The sequence below is a fragment of the Vulpes lagopus genome, chromosome 1, assembly GCF_018345385.1.
Source record: "Vulpes lagopus strain Blue_001 chromosome 1, ASM1834538v1, whole genome shotgun sequence".
NCBI classification, from domain to species: Eukaryota; Metazoa; Chordata; class Mammalia; order Carnivora; family Canidae; genus Vulpes; species Vulpes lagopus.
This window is the reverse complement of record NC_054824.1, coordinates 181,305,566-181,326,916: the sequence shown is the minus strand read 5'-3', so window position 1 is coordinate 181,326,916 and position 21,351 is coordinate 181,305,566. Positions and strand designations below refer to the sequence as shown.

General features: G+C 50.1%; 1 protein-coding gene across 4 annotated transcripts; it reads right to left on the bottom strand.

Annotated features, from left to right (window-relative positions):
- Positions 1-770: 770 nt before the first annotated feature.
- LHX9 (LIM homeobox 9) lies at positions 771-20,524 on the bottom strand. Of its 4 annotated transcripts, none has more exons than XM_041769821.1 (6): positions 20,497-20,524; positions 15,196-15,314; positions 13,209-13,411; positions 11,638-11,993; positions 5,592-5,794; positions 4,115-4,372 (listed from the first exon to the last, which is right to left on the bottom strand). In XM_041769821.1, the coding sequence occupies exons 1-6, from the start codon at positions 20,522-20,524 to the stop codon at positions 4,115-4,117; spliced, it is 1,167 nt and encodes a 388-aa protein (XP_041625755.1). The 4 variants fall into 4 exon arrangements, with proteins under 4 accessions (XP_041625763.1, XP_041625755.1, XP_041625747.1 ...); XM_041769813.1 differs by lacking the exon at positions 20,497-20,524 and adding an exon at positions 9,935-9,940 and having other exon boundaries at positions 15,196-15,654; XM_041769829.1 differs by lacking the exons at positions 4,115-4,372; positions 20,497-20,524 and adding an exon at positions 771-1,408 and having other exon boundaries at positions 15,196-15,654.
- Positions 20,525-21,351: the final 827 nt, after the last annotated feature.

The following is a 21,351-nucleotide window of genomic DNA, read 5'->3' as shown; positions in this document are numbered from 1 at the left end:
AAGTTCTGAGAATACATGTAAGTGAAATATTTAATGTCTGTCATTCATAAAAGTTACATCATTTACATATGGTTCATTTGTATATAATAAAAATTTCATCATAATGAAAAATTTTCTGGAAAGTTATATGTTAATTTGTTTAACATATGCTTTGGATATACAGCTAAATAGGAATCGTTAAAAAATTCTTTCTTCAAATATTCCTTTTAACAATTAAAAAAAAACCTTATTCCTAAATATTTGTTTTTCTTTCCACTTGCTCCTTTGTTTGTAATAACATATGTAATTTGAACTAGGCAAAGATTGGATCTTTTCATAGTTCGGGATATATTTGTATACTTCAATAAATTTGCTCATTGCATAGCAAACATGTAAACTTACAAAGGATCTATAAATTTTTCCTTAATAATCTAAAAAAGTTGCTGAAATTTTACATGATAGTTTAAGGATTTTTTTTTTTGTAATTTGTGTTTTCTTTGTTTGTTTGTTTTTTTTAATACATGGGTCGATTGACCACAACAAATAAAAAAGTCACGAATAGTTAAAAACCAAGTAAGTCACTTTATCCTAGACTACCAGAATTTAACCTCCTTCTATTGTTTGGATTTCTTTTCCTAAGGATGACAAGTTGGAAATGTATTGTGCTGCCTCTTAAGACAGTGTTCAAAAGTAATTTCAACAGTGTGTATTTAACATAAAGTTAACTATGTTTGCATCAAATAAAATGTTTATTAATGAAAGCTATTTATCATACAAGAAACAGCAAAGATAAGTCATCATACAGAGATGTACACTAGAAGTGACAGATGTAAAAGTGCATGCAGAGATTTCTGTTTAAAAAGGAAGTAATAAACAATAATACTAAAATTACTGGGTTTTGATCCTATACTCTCAAATGAGTGATAGCTTCTCTTTGAATTTACAATTGGAAAATGCCATTAACAGATAGGACTAATACACATTAGCAAGCAGGTGAAATGGATGTTTTTGGACTTTATTTTACAATTACTGTGCTTGACAAATGTGTGGGATTTTTTTAGCAATAATAATTTTCTTCAAATATGGGGTGGGCATATTACTGCCAGGTTGCTCTGGTTTATACACGGCTTATCTAATCTTGTTTTAAACCACATAACTCTAAGCCTCCGTTTGTGTTAGACACCATAAAGAACAGAATTTTTGTTAACATTCAGTATATGACATTTAGGTCTCTCTGTCTCTCTGTCTCTCTCTTTTTTTTTTTTTTTTTTGGCTCAATAGATTTTAAAATGTATGATTATCATAACCTAATATTGTCTTTGTCTTCACTGCAGTGGATTTCCGATCAAACTTTTCCCCTTCTTTTAATACTTTAGGGAATTTTCAAACGTCGGGATGTTTGGCTGTAATGCCCCAAGATTTGTTCTCCCTGAAAAAAATCATAGTGACAATTTATTAACTACAGAGCAACTTGGCTTTTAGGGGTCTTCAATTTCTATTTTGATTTACAAATATCCATTTGTGCTCAATAGACCTACTATTAAATCTTAATCATAGTTAAGTTTCTTTTCATGCAATTACTTTATCTGCTAATTATCTTGTTTTTAATTCTAAAAATTGGGCGGAGTCAAATCGGTGGGGCATTACTTTTATTATAAGAAAATATATTTAAAGGTAACTCTAAGTTGAATTACATTGCATATGCAATGATGTGTACATTTAAAATGAATCAGAAGTTTGGAAGTCTGAAAACTATTTGTATGTTTGAATATCTAAAAAATTTTCTGTATTGCCACCTTAATAGCTTTTACAGATAGATATTGGAAACACACTAGTACAGTTAAACCTTAAATAAAACTGAGGGGAAATAAAACTCCTTAGATTCAAAATGGTTTATTCACACAAATTTAATAGGATATATCACAATTGTTTGGTCCATAAATATTTAGGGGAAATAGTTTCTATACAATGCATTTATCAATAAACAAAGAAACATGGACAATTTTGCTAGACCACTTACTGTACTATAAACACGAAGCTCAATATATAAGATTATTGAATTTATCAACTATATTTGAAAGAGTGCACAACTGCTTTCTATGACATGTTTGTCCCCTCTAACAGGATACACCATAAAAAGAGTTTCGGAAATAAGAGGTAAAACAGTACAAAACTAGTGAGGTGTCAAAAGGGCTTAAAACAGTTAATTTAACAAACAACACATATATCCTGATTTTTCACAAACTTACTTCCAAGTTATATCATAAGGCACATAGGAGAACTGAGTTATAATTAGTCTACTTAATAAAGTAGATCTATAGTACCATACATTGTTCTGTCAAAGAACAAAATTTATAAGTATCAATATTTTACCTGTAAAAGTGTATTAATAAGATCTCAGCCTTACCAAGGTTGTTTGGTCTGGTTAGTGGTAAATGCCCAAAATGTAATAGAAATATGAAAAGTCAAGATTTAAGCTCCATATAAGATGATAACCACACTTGCTAAATATATAATGGCAATCACACCTTTCTTCTGTTACAGTGTTAACTTATCTTCCATCATCTTTTTTTAAAAAATAAGCTACTTTCTGTGCTAATTTTCTAAAGACCCTGAGCAAAAGTTACAATAATGCACTTTAATGTGGGCAGTGAACTGTCAATATGTAACCACACATTTATACAGCCAGAAGGACACCTTTAAAATCTATTAAATAGCCACTTTGACCACCAAAGGAGATTTAAGGGGTCCAAAAAGTGGAAAATATGTGCAAAGTTATTCTTAACAATCCACTAAAGCAAGACATATATCTTGACTTCTTTTTTATTTATTTTTCTTTTAGGAAATCCACAATCTAATTGGTATTTAACTACAACAGAAGCATATAGATGAACATTCACCACTGCCCAGACCATTAAGATTTTAGCTTAAATTAAAAGAAAAAAAATGCTACTGTAAACTAGGAAATATATTCAGATCAGCATCCACAAGGCTTCTGAGTTTATCTACTTCAAGACTAATAACTTTAAATCTATAATGTCAGAAAAGGTTTTCTTTTCTGATAAATATATCAACCTATGCAAAAGTAAAATAAAGCAAAACAAACCAAAGATTTCTTTTTGTTGATATTAGTCTACTAAGGTTTTTTGTTTTTAAACATTATTCATATAGAATGCCAGATACAATATCATGGTACAGCTGAAGCCAATTAATAGATCTATTAATTAAATTATACTGATTTTTTAACTTCTTAAAAAATTATATTTTGCTTATTTCCATTTTCCCTAGGAAAAAAATTAATTTAGAAAGAACGGTTTTACAACTATCATTTTTAGCTTTAGGTTAAAAGTATAGAATTTGAAACACGATATGGAATTTTCATAGATACACAGGGAGTTTAAGTATTTTTCAAATGTTGAAAAGCCAGTAACTAACTAACAAGTTTTGCTGGGATATACATCCCCAAAAGAAGGAAAAATCACATTCTCAGAACACATTTCCCACCTAATTGATCTTTAATATTTGGAGCTGCTATAGATAATGCTTTTGTTTAATCATATTCCTCACTTGTAAGAAAAAAAAAAGAATAATCAAAACATGCTTTCAGTTTGAAAATTAAAAAAAAACAATGTGACGTTTTCAAAATTCCATAAGTACACACAGAGTTGCACGATTTAAAAAATGACTTTAATTAATGATCTGATTCTTTATTAGCCTAATCATTTCACTGGGAATATGATTATTTGCTCATCATAATACCAGTTTTTTTTTTCTTCGAGATTCTGGAAATAAGTAACATACAATTTTAAGAGGCACTTATTAGAATAATCAAAAAACTCCCCTTACCAGCTGAAAGATCTAATTAAAAAAAAAAAAAACAGCTAATACACTTTGTAGACAAAAAAAAAAAAAAAAAAAAGAAAAGAAAACCACTTTGTCAAGGAGACAATACTGTAAACTCATTTGCCAAGTGGCTGCAGATGCTACACACCAAGCTGTTGTTCTTATTTCCCAAGTATCTTGTGGGTCAGGAAAAAAAAAAATCTTGCAAATAATAAAATAATAATAGAAGAAGAAGAAGAGGAAGAAGAGGAAGAATTAAAAAGAAAAAAAAAACAACAAAAAAAAACCAATGTTAGAAAAGGTTCGTTAAGGTAGTTTGTGAGGGGCTTCCAGATTCGTGGCTGTCCATGTTAGAGGTCACGGATGTCACTACAGTGATAGTGGGATTGGTCAGGTCTGTTAAAGTGGTCGCAGTGCCGGGTGGAGTAAGAGCGCCGCTGTCTGCTGAAGGCGGGGCCGGAAGCGACGTGCCATCAGCTTTATCAACACCCCCATTCTCCTGCCGCAAAAGGTTCCTTCTGAATTTGGCTCGAGCGTTTTGGAACCAAACCTGCAAACCAATCCCAATTGATTTCTTTACCGATGTTTATTTTATACTCCTTTTTTTTTCCTGTCTCTTTCTTTCCTTTATTATTTTTTTTCTTGCCTTTTATTTTTCTTGCCTTTTATTTTATTTTTTGGAGGGAGTGTGTTTTCTTTTTAAATAGAATTGTTTGTTTTTCTGGCTTTTTTTTTTTTTTTGCTTCCTTTTAAAACAGAGTGAGGCTACAGATGCTCTCTCAACTGCATAGAATCTCCTCCCCACCCCACCCCAGCATTGGCAAGTGCCACTTGGGATGCTTAAGTGGAGAAACCATAGAGATGGAGGCACACAGGTAAAGGGGGGATATATATATATATACATATATATCCTGATGCCTTGACTGTTGGTGATCTTTTGAGGATGGGGAGAGGCAGGGTCGTTGAAAGTTTCGCAAAGGAAGAATGACCCGTATGAAATGGACATTACGGAAACGGATTTCAGGAAGTTGTCTTTGCATAAGGAAAACCCAGGGCCACAGACCCCAAGCAGCCAGAAACCGGTAAAATTTTAAGGGTCTGTAATTTGTCACTAAGAAATAGAAAAAGATCACAGGTGACCCACAGCAACCCACACTAATTTCATTAGCTGTCTATTCTGACCACTATGAGTTTAGGAGAACAACTGGACAGCAGATCTAACTCCTAATATTTAGTTTCCAAATACGGTTTATTGAAACAGGAAGACACTTGCTAGAATTGGTCGCTGAGACACTGACCGCGGTTGTGGCTTTTCCTGAGTTGAAAATACAGGGTCGATCTGCATTTAGAAGGCCATGTCCTGTGAGTGAGCCTGCCGAGAGTTTGCTGCTGCGGTAAAACAGCACCAGCAGGTCCCCCTCAACTCTGCACCGAGCCTAGTGTGAATGGAACGCCCTAAAGCCACAATTTTACAAATAACATCAGCCACATTAGCAGAGCAGGGAGGCAGGCTGTGCTGGCTCTGGTGGCCCCATCTCTCCACCTACGGGGAGAAGGTGGCTGCATTTTAGAAGATCCTGGGTCTGTCTTTGGGCACCCCTCTGGGAAGCCCCTGCAAAATTTCGGCCTACCCTCTAGGGAGATAACTAAGGTAAACTAATGAAGAGCAGCACAGGAAAGATCTGTATTGCTCTGAACAGGGCAGCGAACTATTTTTGCTGGCAAGGGTAAGGGAGAGGTATACACAGCCAATGATGGAGGTTTCTTACCTGCAAGACTCTTTTGGTGAGGCCTGTTTTCTGAGCAAGCTGTTTGAGGTCCTTGGCATCCGGGTTGTGGTTGATGGCAAAGTAGGATTTCATGGTCCGGAGCTGGTGGTGCTTGAAGGAGGTTCGCATGCGCTTGGTCTTCTGCGAGGGTGGGTAAGGCTGCTGATCCCGGTCCAGGTGGTCTGCCTCATTCTCGTTACAACCTGTTGTGGTAACAGCGAGCAAACAACAGCTCAGGGGCAAGTCGGGCATTAGCTGCGGTGGTGGCAGGCCGCATGATGCTACGATAATAAAGCACCAGTGGGAAAGGCCGTCCCCCCAATTATAAGCGGTGTCTAGACAAAACAAAGAGGTTAATTGCCCGAGTCAGCCAACCCAGTCTCTTAGTATGGACACAACCAAAGTTGATGTAATAGAAAAAAAAATATTAGATAAATCCTCTCTCTTGCATAATGGTTGCTAGGAAGCTCGGGAAGACCAAGAAGCCGTAAGTGTGAAAGAAAGACCCAAAAATGAAAAGGAAAAACTCGAATATATTTATGCATGTTGGCACCTGCACTTCCACACACACTCACAGTTTCTAGAGACCCCAAGTTTTGTCTGTTTGTGAAATGAGGTGCACTACCTGAAGGCACTGTTCTTTGCCAGGGGGGATATGCCAACAGTAATGTCACCTCTCGAGAATCAGAGTTCCTGAGAGCCCCCCAACTGAGGAAGAATGTAACTCAGTTCCAAGTTTTCACTTTTTCTGATATTCCTAGAGTCTTCGCAATCAGGGAAAAAGGTAGAAAGTGGCTGGAGAAAGGGGAGAAGTTGCAAAATACAAATTTGTAGATTTCTTCTGTAATCCCAAGGGTATCATTTTTTTTAGGATGTTTTTTTTAACTGTAACTGGTTAACGTTGGGCAATCCCAAGAAGAAAATAGTTTTCCCTTGGCGTTATTTTAATAAATATTTCTGAAAGAGAAGGAGCCCAGACTTCTCTTCACTCAGTTCATGCCTGAAGCGCTCCCCACAGCTCACAGTTCAGAGACGCTGATGGCACTTACTTCTCCACTTAGATCTCGGCCCTTTTCGCCGTGGATGTGTGTGAGTGGGATTTGAGCTGTGCCCCCTGGCTGGCCTGGCAGGAAGAGGGTAACATCTCTCTCCTTGCAAAAGCCCTGCTCAGCATTGAGGGCAAAACAACCCAGCCTTTGAAGCCAGCCTGAAAGTTTTTATCCCCGGGATGTAAAATTGCGCATTTAAGAGGCTATTCCCAATAACCTACTGGCTCTGCAAAGAAACTATGATTACAAAATGAAAATATTTGGCTAAATATTTACTGATTTAGCCAACTTCTCAACTTAAGGGGCATGGCAATTTTTTTCCCTTTGAATGCTTACTTCAGTTACGTATATGGGGCATTTTCAGATCAGCTCGCACTACATTTTAGAACATTACAATAGAATATCTAAAATAAATCTGATCATGTCACTTGGTGGGGGGCAGACAAAACCTGAATCTGAAGAAAGTAAGGCATTGCTTAATATTAGCTCTTCTGCTTGATAAAATATTATTTGTCTGCTACGCTCCGGTTAGAATTATGTTCTAGAACTTATTTTTGATAAGTCAGCATATATACAGAAACAGTAGTTTTGGTCATCAACCAAGAGGCCATCACATTTCCTCACAAAACCCATTTAACAAGAAATTCTCTCTAATGTAAGAAGACATTACATTAAGCATGAGTTAATGTCTCCTCTGTTTATATTTCCACAAGACACCTAAGTAGGAGGGCACATTTGGCAAAAGAGCAGATGAATTCGCTGAGAAAAAGGTTATGTAACATTCACCTTTGGGTCCCCTAAGTCAAGCAACAGGGCCAGGGCTCTACAGCACTCCCCGGGATTTTGAATCTCTGATCATCAATAAAATTGAGTGGCTATTAATGAAAAATCAAGTCAACTTGAATGGAATCCAAGCTAGACACACACATACAAATGTTGAGCCTAGACTTCCTAAACTGCAGCAGAAAAGTAACATGTACTCAGAGATAAGAGAAAGAATATATTTTACATTTTATCCTATTTTAGCCCAGTGGGGATATGCTGGGTTCAAATATTCTACAGAATTGTACTTTCATATCCTCCAATGGATGAAACAGCATCTTATGAGCTACCATAAAACGATACTTATCTCCAGTAAACTGAGCTATATTTCACAACCAGATTATAAATGTGCCCACAAGAAAATGGTCAAAGAGGTGCACCTCAGTCTTTGGAGGCTTCTTCAAATAAGGTTTCATTCCCCTCATATGTCAGTAACACGTAACTTTTCCTGAACAGCACATCAAATCCAATATTACACTTGGGATAGAAGGCTTGACCTAGTGTTTAAATAACTCCCTGAGCCACTACCCCACCCCAAGATAATATTTTTTAGAGATGAATATGAGTCCTAACCTCACTATGTACTTCATTAGTCTTTAAAAATGAAGTTTGTGAAAAATAATCGTAGAACAGTTTGATTAAATTGCTTTTCTGAGTATGCATCCTATATTCATCATTGGTGGGTAAAAACTCAGCAGATAACCCGAGTTCATTAAACACAATAATGAGACTTGTTTCCACACAGACTACCACCCAGTGTATAAGGAGATTGTTAGCTGTTCATTACCCAGATATTACTGTCTGCTTTTCCTGCGACGGTGTCATCGTGTTATTCAACCTAAAAGAGCAATCTGTGTCTTCCACAGAGTAACTCGGTGCATTATCCTAAACTGCTTGTGTTTAACTACAAATGCATTATACAAACTTGCAAGTGATTGTGTGTCCCTAGGGTCTACTTCCAAAGCTATATGTGTTTTTTCACCCTGAATTATGACATGAAATGATAACGCTCTTAAAACTCCTTTAAACATACACCTCTAAGTACACGTCTGGCATTATAAAGTCAGTGAGAAGATCTAAATATTTTATTTTCCAGTCACTTACGGAGTGGTCACCTATTGGAAAGAGAGTTTCTGTTCCGAAGGTGTGTAACCTTCTGAGAACTAACTGATCCCTGGGAGACCACTAGGGGTCAGTGCCAGGCTAATTTAACAACCATCAGGAGCTTTTTGAAGTTTGGAATAGAAGAAAACCTAAGGAAGGGAAATTTTTTTTTTAAACTAGCAAAAAAAAAAAAAGATGTAGTCTCCCCATTAATGCTAAATTACCCAAATCAGAGCTGCCTATCGTTCAGGAAATCTTCGTCTCACCCCTGGTGGTGGGGGGGGGCGGGGGGCTGCATTTCAATCCGGCATTTCAAATAAACTATGTCTCTTTCTGAAATATCTGCCCGGTATCTGCACAAGGAGGCATAAACTAAATTAGGAATATTCTCATTAAAAGGCATTTGCCAGATGTCAAGCACTACGTGATCTTTGCCAAGTTTCACATCTTCTCTGGATGTCTTTGAATCCTAAACACATTTTCTGACCGTTTAAAAAAATATATATGAACGTATAAATTATATTTGTTTCGTGTCAGTGTTACTCTTCCTGAGCCTGGTTTACGTGTAAGCAGAGGTGGCAATATAAGATCCAGAGAAAGCTAGAATAACGAGTTAAAACCGTGTGGTCCATTTTACTTTCTACCCTTTAAAATGTCTTAAATTTGCTGAAGCCTTTCTTTGGCTACTTCTGTAACAAACCGGCATCGGATCCACAAACATTTAGTTTTTAGTGGTGGGGTTGATTTCTAGTCGCGTATCTTTAACCCGATTTCTCTAGATTATTTTCACCTGATTTTAAAGAAGGATCTATTATTCATTTGCATCCCTAGGGAAAAAAACGGAAAGGATGGGGTGGATGCTAATTAAAAAAGCATCCAGTCTGGGGTGGTGTGATGTGCAAACTGAGGGTGGGGAGGCCTCAGGACCCTGTCCTCCCGCCTGAGCAAACCAGCACCACCTTTCTCAATCAACCTCGCAGCAGCACTAACTTGCAAACTAAAGACCTAAGTGGGAGAAAAATTGTTTTTTCTTTCTTTCTTTCTTTCTTTCTTTCTTTCTTTCTTTCTTTCTTTCTTTCTTTCTTTCTTTCTCTCTCTCTCTCTCTCTTTCTTTCTTTCTTTCTTTCTTTCTTTCTTTCTTTTCTTTCTTTCTTTCTTTCTTTTTTCTTTCTTTCTTTCTCTCTTTTTTCTTTTTTAAGAAATAAATATGCGTGCTCTAGGTCTCCTCCGAGAAGCAGGGGAAACTAAACTGCACCGTCCTTAAGGCTCCCCGGATCTTGCCAACATAAAGTAAGATCCAAGGCAAAATCCAATTTGGCTAGTTAGATGACATGACCAGGCTTGCTTCGGGGAGCCAGAAATCTCCACCCAGGGCTGAGGGATCCCCTCTCTCCGAAGGCCCTGCGCTCCTTGGGGGGGGGGTCCCCGCCCCTCGGTCTCGGTCTCTCGGTCTAATTAGGGCTTTAGGGCCTTGGTGAGTGACTCGAGATTCCGATGTCATCTTCCATTAATAAGGAACAATTAGTGCCCCGCCTGTCCCGCTCGGGGACTTTGCATCAAAGGAGACCAAATGAGCGGTGGGGTGCTGGGGCCCCGAACCGAGGTGCAGGCAGAGGCGCAGCAGGGGAGGGCAGGACCTGGGGCTGCGCACAGCCCTAACGCGGCCGGTCCGGTGGGGGCCCTATGAACCCTCCCGGGTCCCTAACCCACCGTGCCCCGGCCTGGGGAGAGCCTGCCCCGCCGGAGCCGCTTGCCCGCACACCTCGGGGCTCCGAGCCCCACTGTTCCTTCCAAATGGTTCACACCGGCCTAGCTGAACCACTGATCCGAGGGCATCCCGGTCCCCTACCGCTGAGCATCAAAGGGTCAGGCGCCGTACCAGGCAGGGGGCACCAGAAGGCAAACCCCAGCAAGATCTGTGTCCTGGGATGGCCACGCGCTGGCCGGTATCTGGGTGCTCCCGGTAACAGAGCGGGGTGGCCCCAGAGAGGTCCTCAAGCTCCCTCCCCACAGAATGAACCCCGAGCCTGAGTCTCCTGCCTCTGAGATTCCCACCCAGGGCCGGGCGACCCTGCCTGGGGACAGCAGTCCTTGGTTTCCTAACAGTTAGGCTGGGGCGGGCCAGGCGCCCTTGCCCAGGGTCTGGAAGTCGGAGCCTCCGTCCTGCTTGGAGTCAGACCGACGGACAGCGGCCTGCACCCGGCCGAGGGATGGAGAGCCCAGCAGACCACCAACCGCGGGAAGCCGGCGCGCGACTGACAACGGGTAGGTCGCCCGCAAAGCGGGGAGGGACGTGGCTGCGGGCCTGCTGCCTGCATTTTGTCTTTACTTAGAAGGCGGGTGGAGGCCAGAGGAGCGGCCTGTCACTCCGCTGCGCCTCCTCAGCCGGCCTGCCCTGGGGTGGCCCCGGCCCCGCTGTCGGCTGTCCGGGCGCCTGGATGAGTCCCCTGACCTACCTGGGGGCAGCCAGCTCAACTGTGCCAGCTGTGCCAGCTGTGCCGGGGGACTCCCACCCCTACAGCTGCTTTTCACCAGCATCAGGGATTCGGTTTTCAACACTCTGGCCAACTGTGTTCATGATTAACTCTGGGCTGCTGACCACAGCCTCTGCTCCCTCTAGACTGGAGTTGGGCTCTGATCACTTTTTTCTTTCTTTTTTTTTTTTCAGTATATAGGAAAACCTCCTCCAGGATCTATAATTTGGCCTCCACACAGGAATTGCCCTGGGGCTGTTTTGCTCCAACTGGGAACCAGAAACTAATGGGCTCATTAACTAATGGGCAACAAGGATTTGGCTCGGCCTGTTTGGGGGAAGTCACTGCAGCCCCTTGGTCTTGAATGTGTTTTTTTGCCACAACCTAAATAAAGGTCCCTCTCTCCCCTCTGCATTTCTCCTTCTTCCCCTCTCTCCTCCTCTCCCTCTCTCCCCCTCCGAGTGAAAGGGAGCTGTACAGAGGAAGCCAAACACCCCTGGCCACCGGATCCGGATCTGGGGTCTCGGAGGGGAAAGGCGCTCTAGGGAGTCCTCCTTGGGACCCCCCCGGGCCAGGGTGCCCGCAGGAAGGACCCACCTGAGTTGTAATTGACGATGTCCACCCCCAGCGCCGGGCTCTTCCGCTTCCGGGGCCGCCCCTTCTGCACGGTGCCCGTGCCATTGAAGTAAGGCAGGGCCAAGCCGCCGCTCTTGGCCGCCAGCTCGGTGTAGCTCAGCTGCGGTGGGTACTCCCCTTGCAAGAGGGTCTCGAAGTGGGCGCGACAGTACACCAGGCTGTCCTTCATGCCGAAATGGTCGCCCGTGGTCAGGGTCTTGTTGCAAGTGGAGCAGGTGAAACAGCTCAGGTGGTAGACGGAGTCTCGGGCACGCATGACCATCTCGGAGGCGGAGATGCCAAGGTGGCAGCGGGCACATCTCTGCACAGAGAACCTTCTGGAGAGAGAGAGAAAAAAAAAAAAGAAGTCAGGGCCCTGGGTGAGGCAAAGGCAGGGCCATCTCCCACCCTTGACACCTGGGATTTGGTCAGCAGGGGTCCAAGATTGACACCTAGGAGGTGGCGGTGAGAAGAGGACACGGGTCCATTTGGTCATTAATTTTATTTGCTTAGTGACCCGCTCTGGTGAGCAGGACGAAGAACTCTTACATTACAGTTAGAAGCATCAGGGAACATCCTCAGTTTCCTTCTCTGGGAAGTTAAGATTAAAAAGGAAAACCCAAACAAACAAATAAGCCAGGAAAACAAAACAAAACAAGCCACACTAGCGAACTCAAACGCTCCGTAAAGAATATTGAACCGTGATGCCAAAGGAAAAGAGTTTCATCTGTTAAAAAAAACGTTCTATGGAGGGTGGTATGATTATTACTATTATTTACGGCTGTATGTGCATGAAGGCATTCAGATAGACGCTTTTGCAGAGGAAATCTAATTCTTTTTAAGTCTCCTCTCCCCCTTTGGTTGAGAGCAGAGCTAGGTCACTTGCACGCAGTTCTCTTCCCCACTCCAGAAAAATAACTGGGAAGCATCAAAAAAAAAAAAAAAAAGAATGCGTGGAGTCTACACTGCAGGCTGGCCGGCACGGTCCCAACTAGCAGTAAATGGAACTGAGAACTGAGTAGCTTGGGTTTCACCAACCGCAATTTTTTCCTTTTCATGGTCCTGTGCGTGGTCTCCCGCCACCCCCGCGCAGACCTAACACGCGGTGTCGGCGGCCCCGGCCACCAGTTCAGGTCCACGGTGCGGATCTCATCCAGTTCGTAGTAAACGGAAAAAAAAAGGGAAAAAAAAAAAAGAAAAAAACCACCCGCTCTCGTCTCGGTGGACAGACACCTATTCACTATTTCCCGGCTTCTCCAGATTCCCCCTCCTGAGCTGCGAAGTGTCGGGAGTGGGTGACAGAGGCTCAGCGGTAGCTCCAGACCTTGGGTGTCCCTCCCACCCATCCTCGGCGCCCTCCGGGGGGTGGCGCGGCGTGAAGGTGTCCGCAGTGGCCCGCCCGGGGCTCGGGGCTGGGGCTCGGGGCTCGGGGCTGCACCCCGAGGGGGCGAGGGGGGCGGGCCGCGGGGAGGCTGGCTCCCAGGCTCGGGCAGGTGGCCCCGCCAGGTGTACCAGGTGTACCGGGGCGGCGGGAGGGCCGGGGGCGGGAATACCTGTAGTAATCCTCCTTGCAGTAAATGCTACCGTCCTTGGCGAAGCAGGTGAGCTCGGACTCGAGGGCCAGCTTACATTCACAGCACTTCAGGCACCTCAGGTGCCACTGTTTGTCCACAGCCAGCAGGTAGTACCTGTCGGAGATCTTGCCCCCGCAGCCGGCGCACAGGGCCGGCTTCTCCGGGCTGAGCGGGGGCATGCCCTGCAAGGCAAAGCACGGCGCGCGCTGAGCATCCGCGCAGCTCCCTCCCCGCACCCGGGGTCCAGCACCCCGGGGGCGCGGCCGGGGTCGGGGGCGGCGCGGGGCCGGGGCGCGGAGGGACCGAGGGACGGAGGGAGCCGGCGCGAGGCTCCCCTCCCGCGACCACGCACTCCCTTTCCGCAGCGGCTCTGCGGGGACTATCAAGCCCCAGGCAGGCCGGCCCCGTCTCCATCCTCCCTTAACGCCCTAGAGATGGGCCGTCCGCCTCGAGCCTGTTTTTAAAAATGCCAGGAGCGCACCGGGGTCTAGCTTGGGGGATGCTCCCCAACTCGAACAGACGTGCTGGGAAATTGTGGCTTTCGACGCACACGAAATAAAACAACGGAGGTTTTTGCGGGGGGGACGGAAAGGGGCTTTGAACGAACACAGATGGTCTTTAAAGCCACTCCGTTTCTCTAAATTCTTAGAGGCAGCTTTCAGTCGGAAGGAAGGCAGAGATGATGATACCTGTGCTCCACCGGGGTATTTGGGGCCGTTGTCTCATTTGCAGGGAGATGGAAGGGCCTAAAGCGCCCGTCCCCAGCAAGTCCCCCTTTCCCGGCACTAACAGACCCCGGAGAGCTGGGTCCGGAAAATCAGTTTAGTGCCCCAAGCCAAGCTTCACCCCCCTCCTCCCGCCAACCCACCGACCCGGCTGAAGGGGAGTCCAGCCCCGCCACGCGATTCGGGTGGGGGATGCTGCCTTTTGGTGTTCAACAGGAGAGCCACAAACAAGGAAAAGGGGGAAGGAGAAAGTGACCCCGGGGGCACTTCCCTCCAGACTAGCAGGAACGGGGCGGACTTCCCCACAAAACTTTCGCGGGCCTGGAAAGGTAAAGTCTGGTCCTTTGCTCAGACCAGGGGCCCTGCACTCTCCCTTCGTGCTGCAAACGTGGAAGCACAAGCCCCAAGCACCACCGGGCCGCCCGGGGCAGGTTCGAGCTGCAACTGCTGCAATTCCCGGGGTGATGCCCAAGGACCTACACAGCTCCGTGTGGCTGAAAGCATTTCCGGAGACTTCTGCACTTTTCCCCCCTCTGGCTCCTAAGTGGGGAAGGGAAGCACGATGCTTCGTGGCTGGGCTCCTCTATCAAGTGCACAGGGATCTTATTACTACGAGCAGGAGCAACAGCGGGAGCCCATCACCTCGCGTGAGGGTTGTCGCGCGTGGGCTCGGGGTGTTCCTTACCACCCCCCTCCCTCCACGTTACAGCCGCCCGGGCCCGGAAGCTGCGCGCAGCCCTGTTTCTCTAGAGGGGCCGGGCCGGGCTGCCCGAGACCCCGGGAACCGCGGGGCGTCCCGGGAGCTCAAGGTGACCCCGGCGAGCCCCGCATCACCCGCAGAGGCTAGAGCCACCTGGGCTCCCGCGGGGCCGCGCGCATCCAGCTCGCCCTCCCGGCCGCGCCCCTGGCCCGCGGGCAAGCGGGGGGCGCCGGAGCTCCCAGTCTGAGGTCTGCAGCGGGGGACACCCCCGTGCGCCCCATCGTCTCGCTCCCGGCCCTCCCGGGTCTGCCGGGAGCAGCGGCGGCGCAGACGAGCGAGCTCAAGGTCGCAGTGGCGGAGACGTCTCTGGTCCGAGGAGGGGTGTTGTCAGCCCGCAGGCAGGCGGAGCGGAGCAGAGCCACCCGCCCGCCGGGCGCCGACGTGCCCAGGCCCCCCCATCCTCCGCGCGGCCGGCCGGGGACTGGAGGCCCGACCCCGCGGAGCGCGCACGGGCAGCCCCGGCCCGGGGGCCCCTCCTTACCGCGTCGCGGCCGTTGAGCTGCGCGCCCTTGGCCAGGCGGGCCTCGGTCTTGGATCTGCGCTCCATCTCCTCCATGATGCCTTGGATGTGGCCTCCGGAGATCCCGTGGAAGAGCATGGCTGGGGGGCGGAAAGGACACGAGTTGTCTTCGGCTCGGCACCCCACTATTTCCATATACACACGCCCGCGGCTCTCAGCTCATCCAGGGAAGGAGCAGAGGCGCGGCCGGGAGCTGCGTGTTGCAGGAGCGCAGCGACGCTCGGGGACGGAGGGCAGGAGGGACAGAGGGAGGAAGAACGACGCAGACGGGGTGCAAAGCGGTCTGCTTGGAAAAGGAAGGGGGGGGAAGGAAAAGAAAAGGGAAAGAAAAGAAAAAGAAAAAAGAAGGAGGGAAAGGAGCCCAGTGGCTCCCTGAAGATGTGCAGAAAACAAACAAACAGGGGCGGAGGGAAAAAGGAGCCGGAGAAGGCGAATCTTACTGCTCCGAGAGAGATCGAGTTACTAATGTGAAACAACTGCAGCGGGGGGAGGAAAACAAAATCTGGGGAAGAAAGAAAAATAGTTTTGAACACAAAGAAAGAAAAAGAAGTGCTATTTTCAGCGGTCCCTGGCTGCTTGCAAGTTCCCAGTGCCTGTAGGTTGGGTTGGGGACTGCTCCTGCCGTAGCTGTGTCCAATTTGTTAAGAGACTAAAGCCAGCCCATTTTTGATAATTTAGTAGGAGGAGTTCTCTCCCCGGAGCTGCCACGGATTTTTATTCAGACAACAAAGACCTGTCATACTCCTCTCAACCCCCTGGTGATGGGCAAGCAGGGACAAACATTACAAAGGGGAGGGGGCTGGAGGGGGGGTAGTAGGAGGGGGCATTTGTTCCCCCCCCCAGCACACACACTCACACACACACACACACACACACACACTCATCCTTCCAAGAGTTCCCAGTAATCACATTTTAAAGGGGGGGAGGGGGAAGGAGCCCTTATTGTGCCCGCCCTGCTACAGGAGGCAGAAGATGGGTCTATTTGGTCCAAGTTCAAGATCAGACAGGCATAGGGAAGGTGAGCTCCAACCTTGGGGTTCCCTCCTTGTGGGCTTTATGGTCCCTCACTTACAGCCCCCCTCCCCAATAAGTAAATGTTAGATATCCCTCCCTTCCCCTCTTCCTCAACTCACTCTTGAAAAGCAGGTCGCCTCACGTCCCCTAGAGGCCCTCCACCCTCCCGGGGCCTGGGGCACCACCCGAAGTGAAGCTCGGGCTCTGAGAACCGAAGATCCTCAAGTTTACTTTCGGCAATAAAAAAAAAGGTTTTGTCTGAAAACTGAATGCGGAGGACAGGGCACGGACTTGGAGGGGGAGAGCGCTGCTGGGAACCAGGACTCCAGGGCCAGGTATTCTCTCCCCCGGCTCGGGCCTGAAGGTGACCTGCTGGCGAGTCAGGGGTCCCACTGGCCCCTCGGCAGCGTGGGCAGCAAGTGGAGCCCCCCTGCGGGAGGAGGGGTGCGCCCTTTTGCCCGGGCTCCCAGTGCCCTTGCAGGACAGGGGGGGGGGCTTGTACAACTGGGTGCCCCCCGCACGCAGGAGGATGGGAAAGGGGGGAAGGTGAGAGCCCACACCAACGGCCGACCTGAGCCTCACAAGGGGCCGGATTGTTCCGTCTCCCTCTGTTCCGTTCGCGGGCCCCTCTTGGCCCTATAAAAAGTGTCCACAATACTCTGATATTGTCGATTCATTCAAACCACCAGAAGCCCCCTGGGGGCCCGAGGCTCAGCAGCGGCAGGAACCAGCCCGGCTTTAAGCAGAGAAAGGAGGGAGCGGGCGGCTCTCTGCAGCTCTGCAGCCTCCTGCCCGTTTCCCACCTCTCCCCATCGCCGGCCTTCCAGCCGGGGCTCGGCTCCCCACGGCCGGGGACCCCGGGCAGGAGCCTGGGGGCCCACAGCGGCCAAATCCAGGGAGACGGAGGGAGAGGGAGAGAGGAGCAAGGAGGGAGGAAAGGAAAACGGGGAAGGGGAAGAAATAAGAGAGAGGGATTGCGAATGAGGGGGGGGGACGGAAGGAGGGAAGGGAAGGAAGGGAGGGGAGGAAGGAAGGAGGGAAGGCGTGAGGGAGGGAAGCAGGGAAGGAGGGAAGGAGGGAAGGGAGGCAGACTAGTGCGGAGGGAGGAAGGGAACTACTCGAGCGCAGTCTGACTTCCTGTCCCAAAGCATCGCCTTCTGAAGCTGCTGGAGTCACCTCTTCCATGAAACCCAAGACTCCACTGCTTCCCCTTGCTCTTTTCTCAGGGTCAAGAATAATGTTATTTGCAGACTGGACGCTGTTCCAGTCCTCCGGGTGCCAGAATGCAGCTCATAAAACACAATTTCACACAAAAATGAAGCCAATCAAGTGAACTAAGCTGGAGACCTCCCCCCCCTCACTTTGGCAGCCCTACCGGACAGCAGGGCTGCTATTTACTGTAAGTAATGTAATTAGCCCCTTTGGATGGAAATCAATGAGCTTTTCAAACCCACGTGCGCAAACGAAGGGGCCCTAAGAGGGGCTGGGAGCAGCAACCCTTTCAGAGACAGCAGGTCCTCTCACAAAGGGCAGATTGCCTTCCCACAAGTCAGCAGCTAAATGGACTCAGACCCGGAGGAGGAGGAGGAGGAGGAGGAGGAGGAGGAGGAGGAGGAGAAAGAGGAGGAGGGGTGAGAAGGGGGAGGAGGGGGGAGGAGGGGAAGAGAAGGGGTCTCTCAGAAGAAAATCAGTCACTTAACCCCAGGAAGCTCCAAGGAAAAAGTAAACTCGGGACCTCAATCCAGGGACTTGCTTTGTCTAGTTTCCGGACTAAACTACCGTTCCCCGCCCACCCCCCCCCCTACCAAATGGGGGTGTTTGGAATCGGGTTTGGCTGTTGTTGGATTTTGGTACGGCTCCGCAAAAAACAACAAAGAACCCAGGAACACGACCCTGTTCTTGCAAGAGATGAAACTGTGGAGACTTAATGAAGTGAAAGTTTAACAAACAACTCCAGGAAAAAGCCAGAGTTCTGTGCAGTCTCCAAGGAAGCCAATCACAGAAGTGCTGTAAAGCATCCTTCATCCCTTCATCTGTTCCACAAATATTTGTTAATCGTCTATCAGGTACAGGCGGGGCAGAGCACCTTCCACAGTGAGCTTCGGGGTTGGATCCCAGCTATGCCTGCTTTTTCTTATAAAACTCAGGTTATAAGTTCCTGCACCCGGTGGGAGTTGCTGCTTCCCATAAAGGAGTGAACTGCCAGGAGTCTTCCTTCTCAGCCAATGCAGGAAGTTTGCAGAAAGCTAGGGGTGGGGCAGGGGGTGCTGCTGGAGTTTGGGAGGTCCTTTTTAGTTCCGCAGAAACTGCTCCCCATCTGCCCAGCCCTTCCTCCTCTCACAGCTCCTTAAAGTGGATGGCCACGGTGGGGAGGAGATGCTCCAAGAATTGGGTGTGTGATCTGGGGTATCCTTTTTGTCTTGGAGCCCCAGAGGTTACATAAGAGCCCCCCCAACTACTCTTAGAAAGGGCAGTAAGCACTTTAAGGAGAGCACCTTTGTACCTCTGACTTCTTTCACCTCTTGAGAGGAGGGACTGGAGCCCGGTGTCCCTCAGAATAGCCCAGGAGTGCTCTAGAAAGGTTGGAGTGCTCCCTGATTCATTTCCTGGGGCTGTGCCTCTCTAAATGGGACAGGTGCAAGGGGCTCCCCCCCACCACCACCACCCTTAATAGGATCTCCACTCTCCTCCCTGAACTCAAGGCTCTGTTCGGAGCAGTGGGTCAGAACCCTGGCCAGGCGCAACCCTCCTCACAACTGGTCACACTCAATCCATTCTCTCCGTGGCTCTGCGATCCATCCAGTCTGGCTACTGTTGCCGCTTTCAGAAAAGCGGGTGGCTGGTCTCTAGCGGGACAGAGCAGTAGGACAGAGATGGATGGTGCAAGGTCCTGGAATCTCCACGTAGGCTGCAAGTCTGTCCCAGGCTCCTTGCCCAGAAAAACTCCCCAGAGGGCAGGAGAGGGGAAATCAAGGGGATGCATGGCTCTGCCCAGGGAGCAGTAGCTTTAGGATCCAGAGAGGAAGATAACCCAGGCCACCGTCGCTGGAGAGCATTGGCAACTCAAGTTCTCTTTATACCTGACGTTGGGAAGCCGAGATCCTGGGCCCCGGGTTTGCCCTTCACAGGGCACAGGTCACCTTTCCTCCTGACCCTGCTAAACTGGTTGAGGAGCCCCCTTGGTCTGAAAGGTGCAGCTCCTGAAGCCGTGTCTGGCTTTTGGCTCTCGTGAGCACCCCAGGGCCCGGGGAAGGAAGTCGACGTCGTCTGGAGCTGGGAACCGCTCCAGTCCCGGTCACCCCGGCTGCGCCGGGCGGGGGCTGAGCGGATGGTCCCGAGCCGCCAGGCCTTTCCCTGGTCGGTGGGCTTGGGGACCCCCTCCGTTCAAGCGGGTCCAGCCTGGCACTGCCGCACGGCCGCGTCCCTGGCTCAGTCCTGCTGGGAGGGCCTCGGTCCAGGCGGATGCGAGCGGCCGAGCGGAGCTGGGGCGGGGGAGCCCTCCTGCGCCCCCCGGAGCCTCAGAGCCGCGCCCCAGCTGCGCCCCGCGGCGCCCCAGGCCCGACCCTTCCGCGCGCATCCTCTGCACCCGCAGAGCCACCGACCGTCGCTGGTCCCCTTCAGGTCTCCGTCCTCCGTGGTCCCCCGCTGCTTCTGCGGGGGGAGGGGAGGCGGAGGGGGGCACGGGGGGCGCGGTGGCCACATCCGAAAGCCGAAGCCCCTTTCCCTGACCCTGGCTGCTCCGCGGGGCCGTCGGCCCCCGAGGAATGAAGGCCGAGGTCCCGCACAGCGTCCTCCGAGGTGGCGCGCAGGACCGGCTGCGCGGGGTTTGCATTGAACAAAAAATGCGGGGGGAGCCAGTTTCCAGGCAAGCCCTACGCGGGTGGGAGAGGGTGTCAGCTCTGCCCCCCACCCCTGGCAGGGGGGAGACGCCCCCAGCGGCACCGCGGAGCGCCCAGGGCGCATCCCTCACGCGGCGGACAACTCGCGGCTCAGCTGCGCGGTGACCTCCGCCTCCCCCTCTCCAGCCTCCAAAAAGTCGACGACACTGAAGGCAAAGGCGAAAGGAGGGGACCGCGGCTTTCAGGAGCCCCGGTAGGACCCTGGGTGAGGCTGCAGTTTAGAGCCTCGGAAGCGCGGTTCGGTTTGTAACACACACAGGCGCACGGGCACACGCGCGCACCCCGGTGCGCACCCCCCCCCCCAGGAAAGGGGCACAGGAAACCAGAAGGAAGCCGGCGTGGGACTCACCTGCCTCCAGCGTGGTGCCGTTCAGCATCCTTAGAGCCCAGGAGGTGATCGCCCGAGCGGAGGCCGCGCTGGCGGAGACGAGCGCAAGTCAGCGGGCGCGGCCGGGTGCCCTCCCCCGCACCGAGACGCCCCGGGGCACAGCCCGGCCGGACAGCCGCCCCGACGAGCCCACCCCCGTGGGATCCTACCTTGGGGTCCGGACGCTTCCCCCCAAGCCCCCGGTCCTCGGCGAGGGAGGGCGGCAGGCGGCGGCCAGAGGTGCGGGCAGCTCCCCAGGTCGCGCCGAGGGTTCCTCTGCGGATCCAGAGAATAAACCGTAGAATGGAGGAGTCTCTCCCTGCCCCTCCCTCCCTGCCCCTCCCTCCCCCTCTCGGTCTCTCTCTCCTGAACTGACCCGGGTCCCTCACCTCCGACCCGCAGCTCCTTCCACCTGTCTTTTATTTTCCGTTTGCGCTTCCAGACCCGGAGGAGGAGGAGGAGGGAGGGGCGGGCGGGGGCGCGGACCGGGCGGCCCCTCCGGACCCGGGGAGGGGTTAGCGGAGGACGCGGCCGTCACCGACCCTCGTAAGCCCCGAGCATCCCGGGGCTTGGGCGCAGCGGGGGTGCGGGCCCGCCTCTGCCCCCCTGGAGCTCCTCCTAAAGGATGCAGCGGCCGGCTGGAGCCTGCGTGGAGCGCGAACGGGCCGCAGCCCCCGCGGGGAGCCCCCGCCGCATCCCCGCGGCCCCTCCCGGTGCTCCGCGCTCGGCCCCCCGGCGCTCGGGGTGCGCTCGAGGTGGGGAGATTCCCCGGGAGAGCCTCGGGGGATGCGCCTCCTCGGGAACGCGGGCTCCCGGACCCGGGATGGGGCGGCGGGG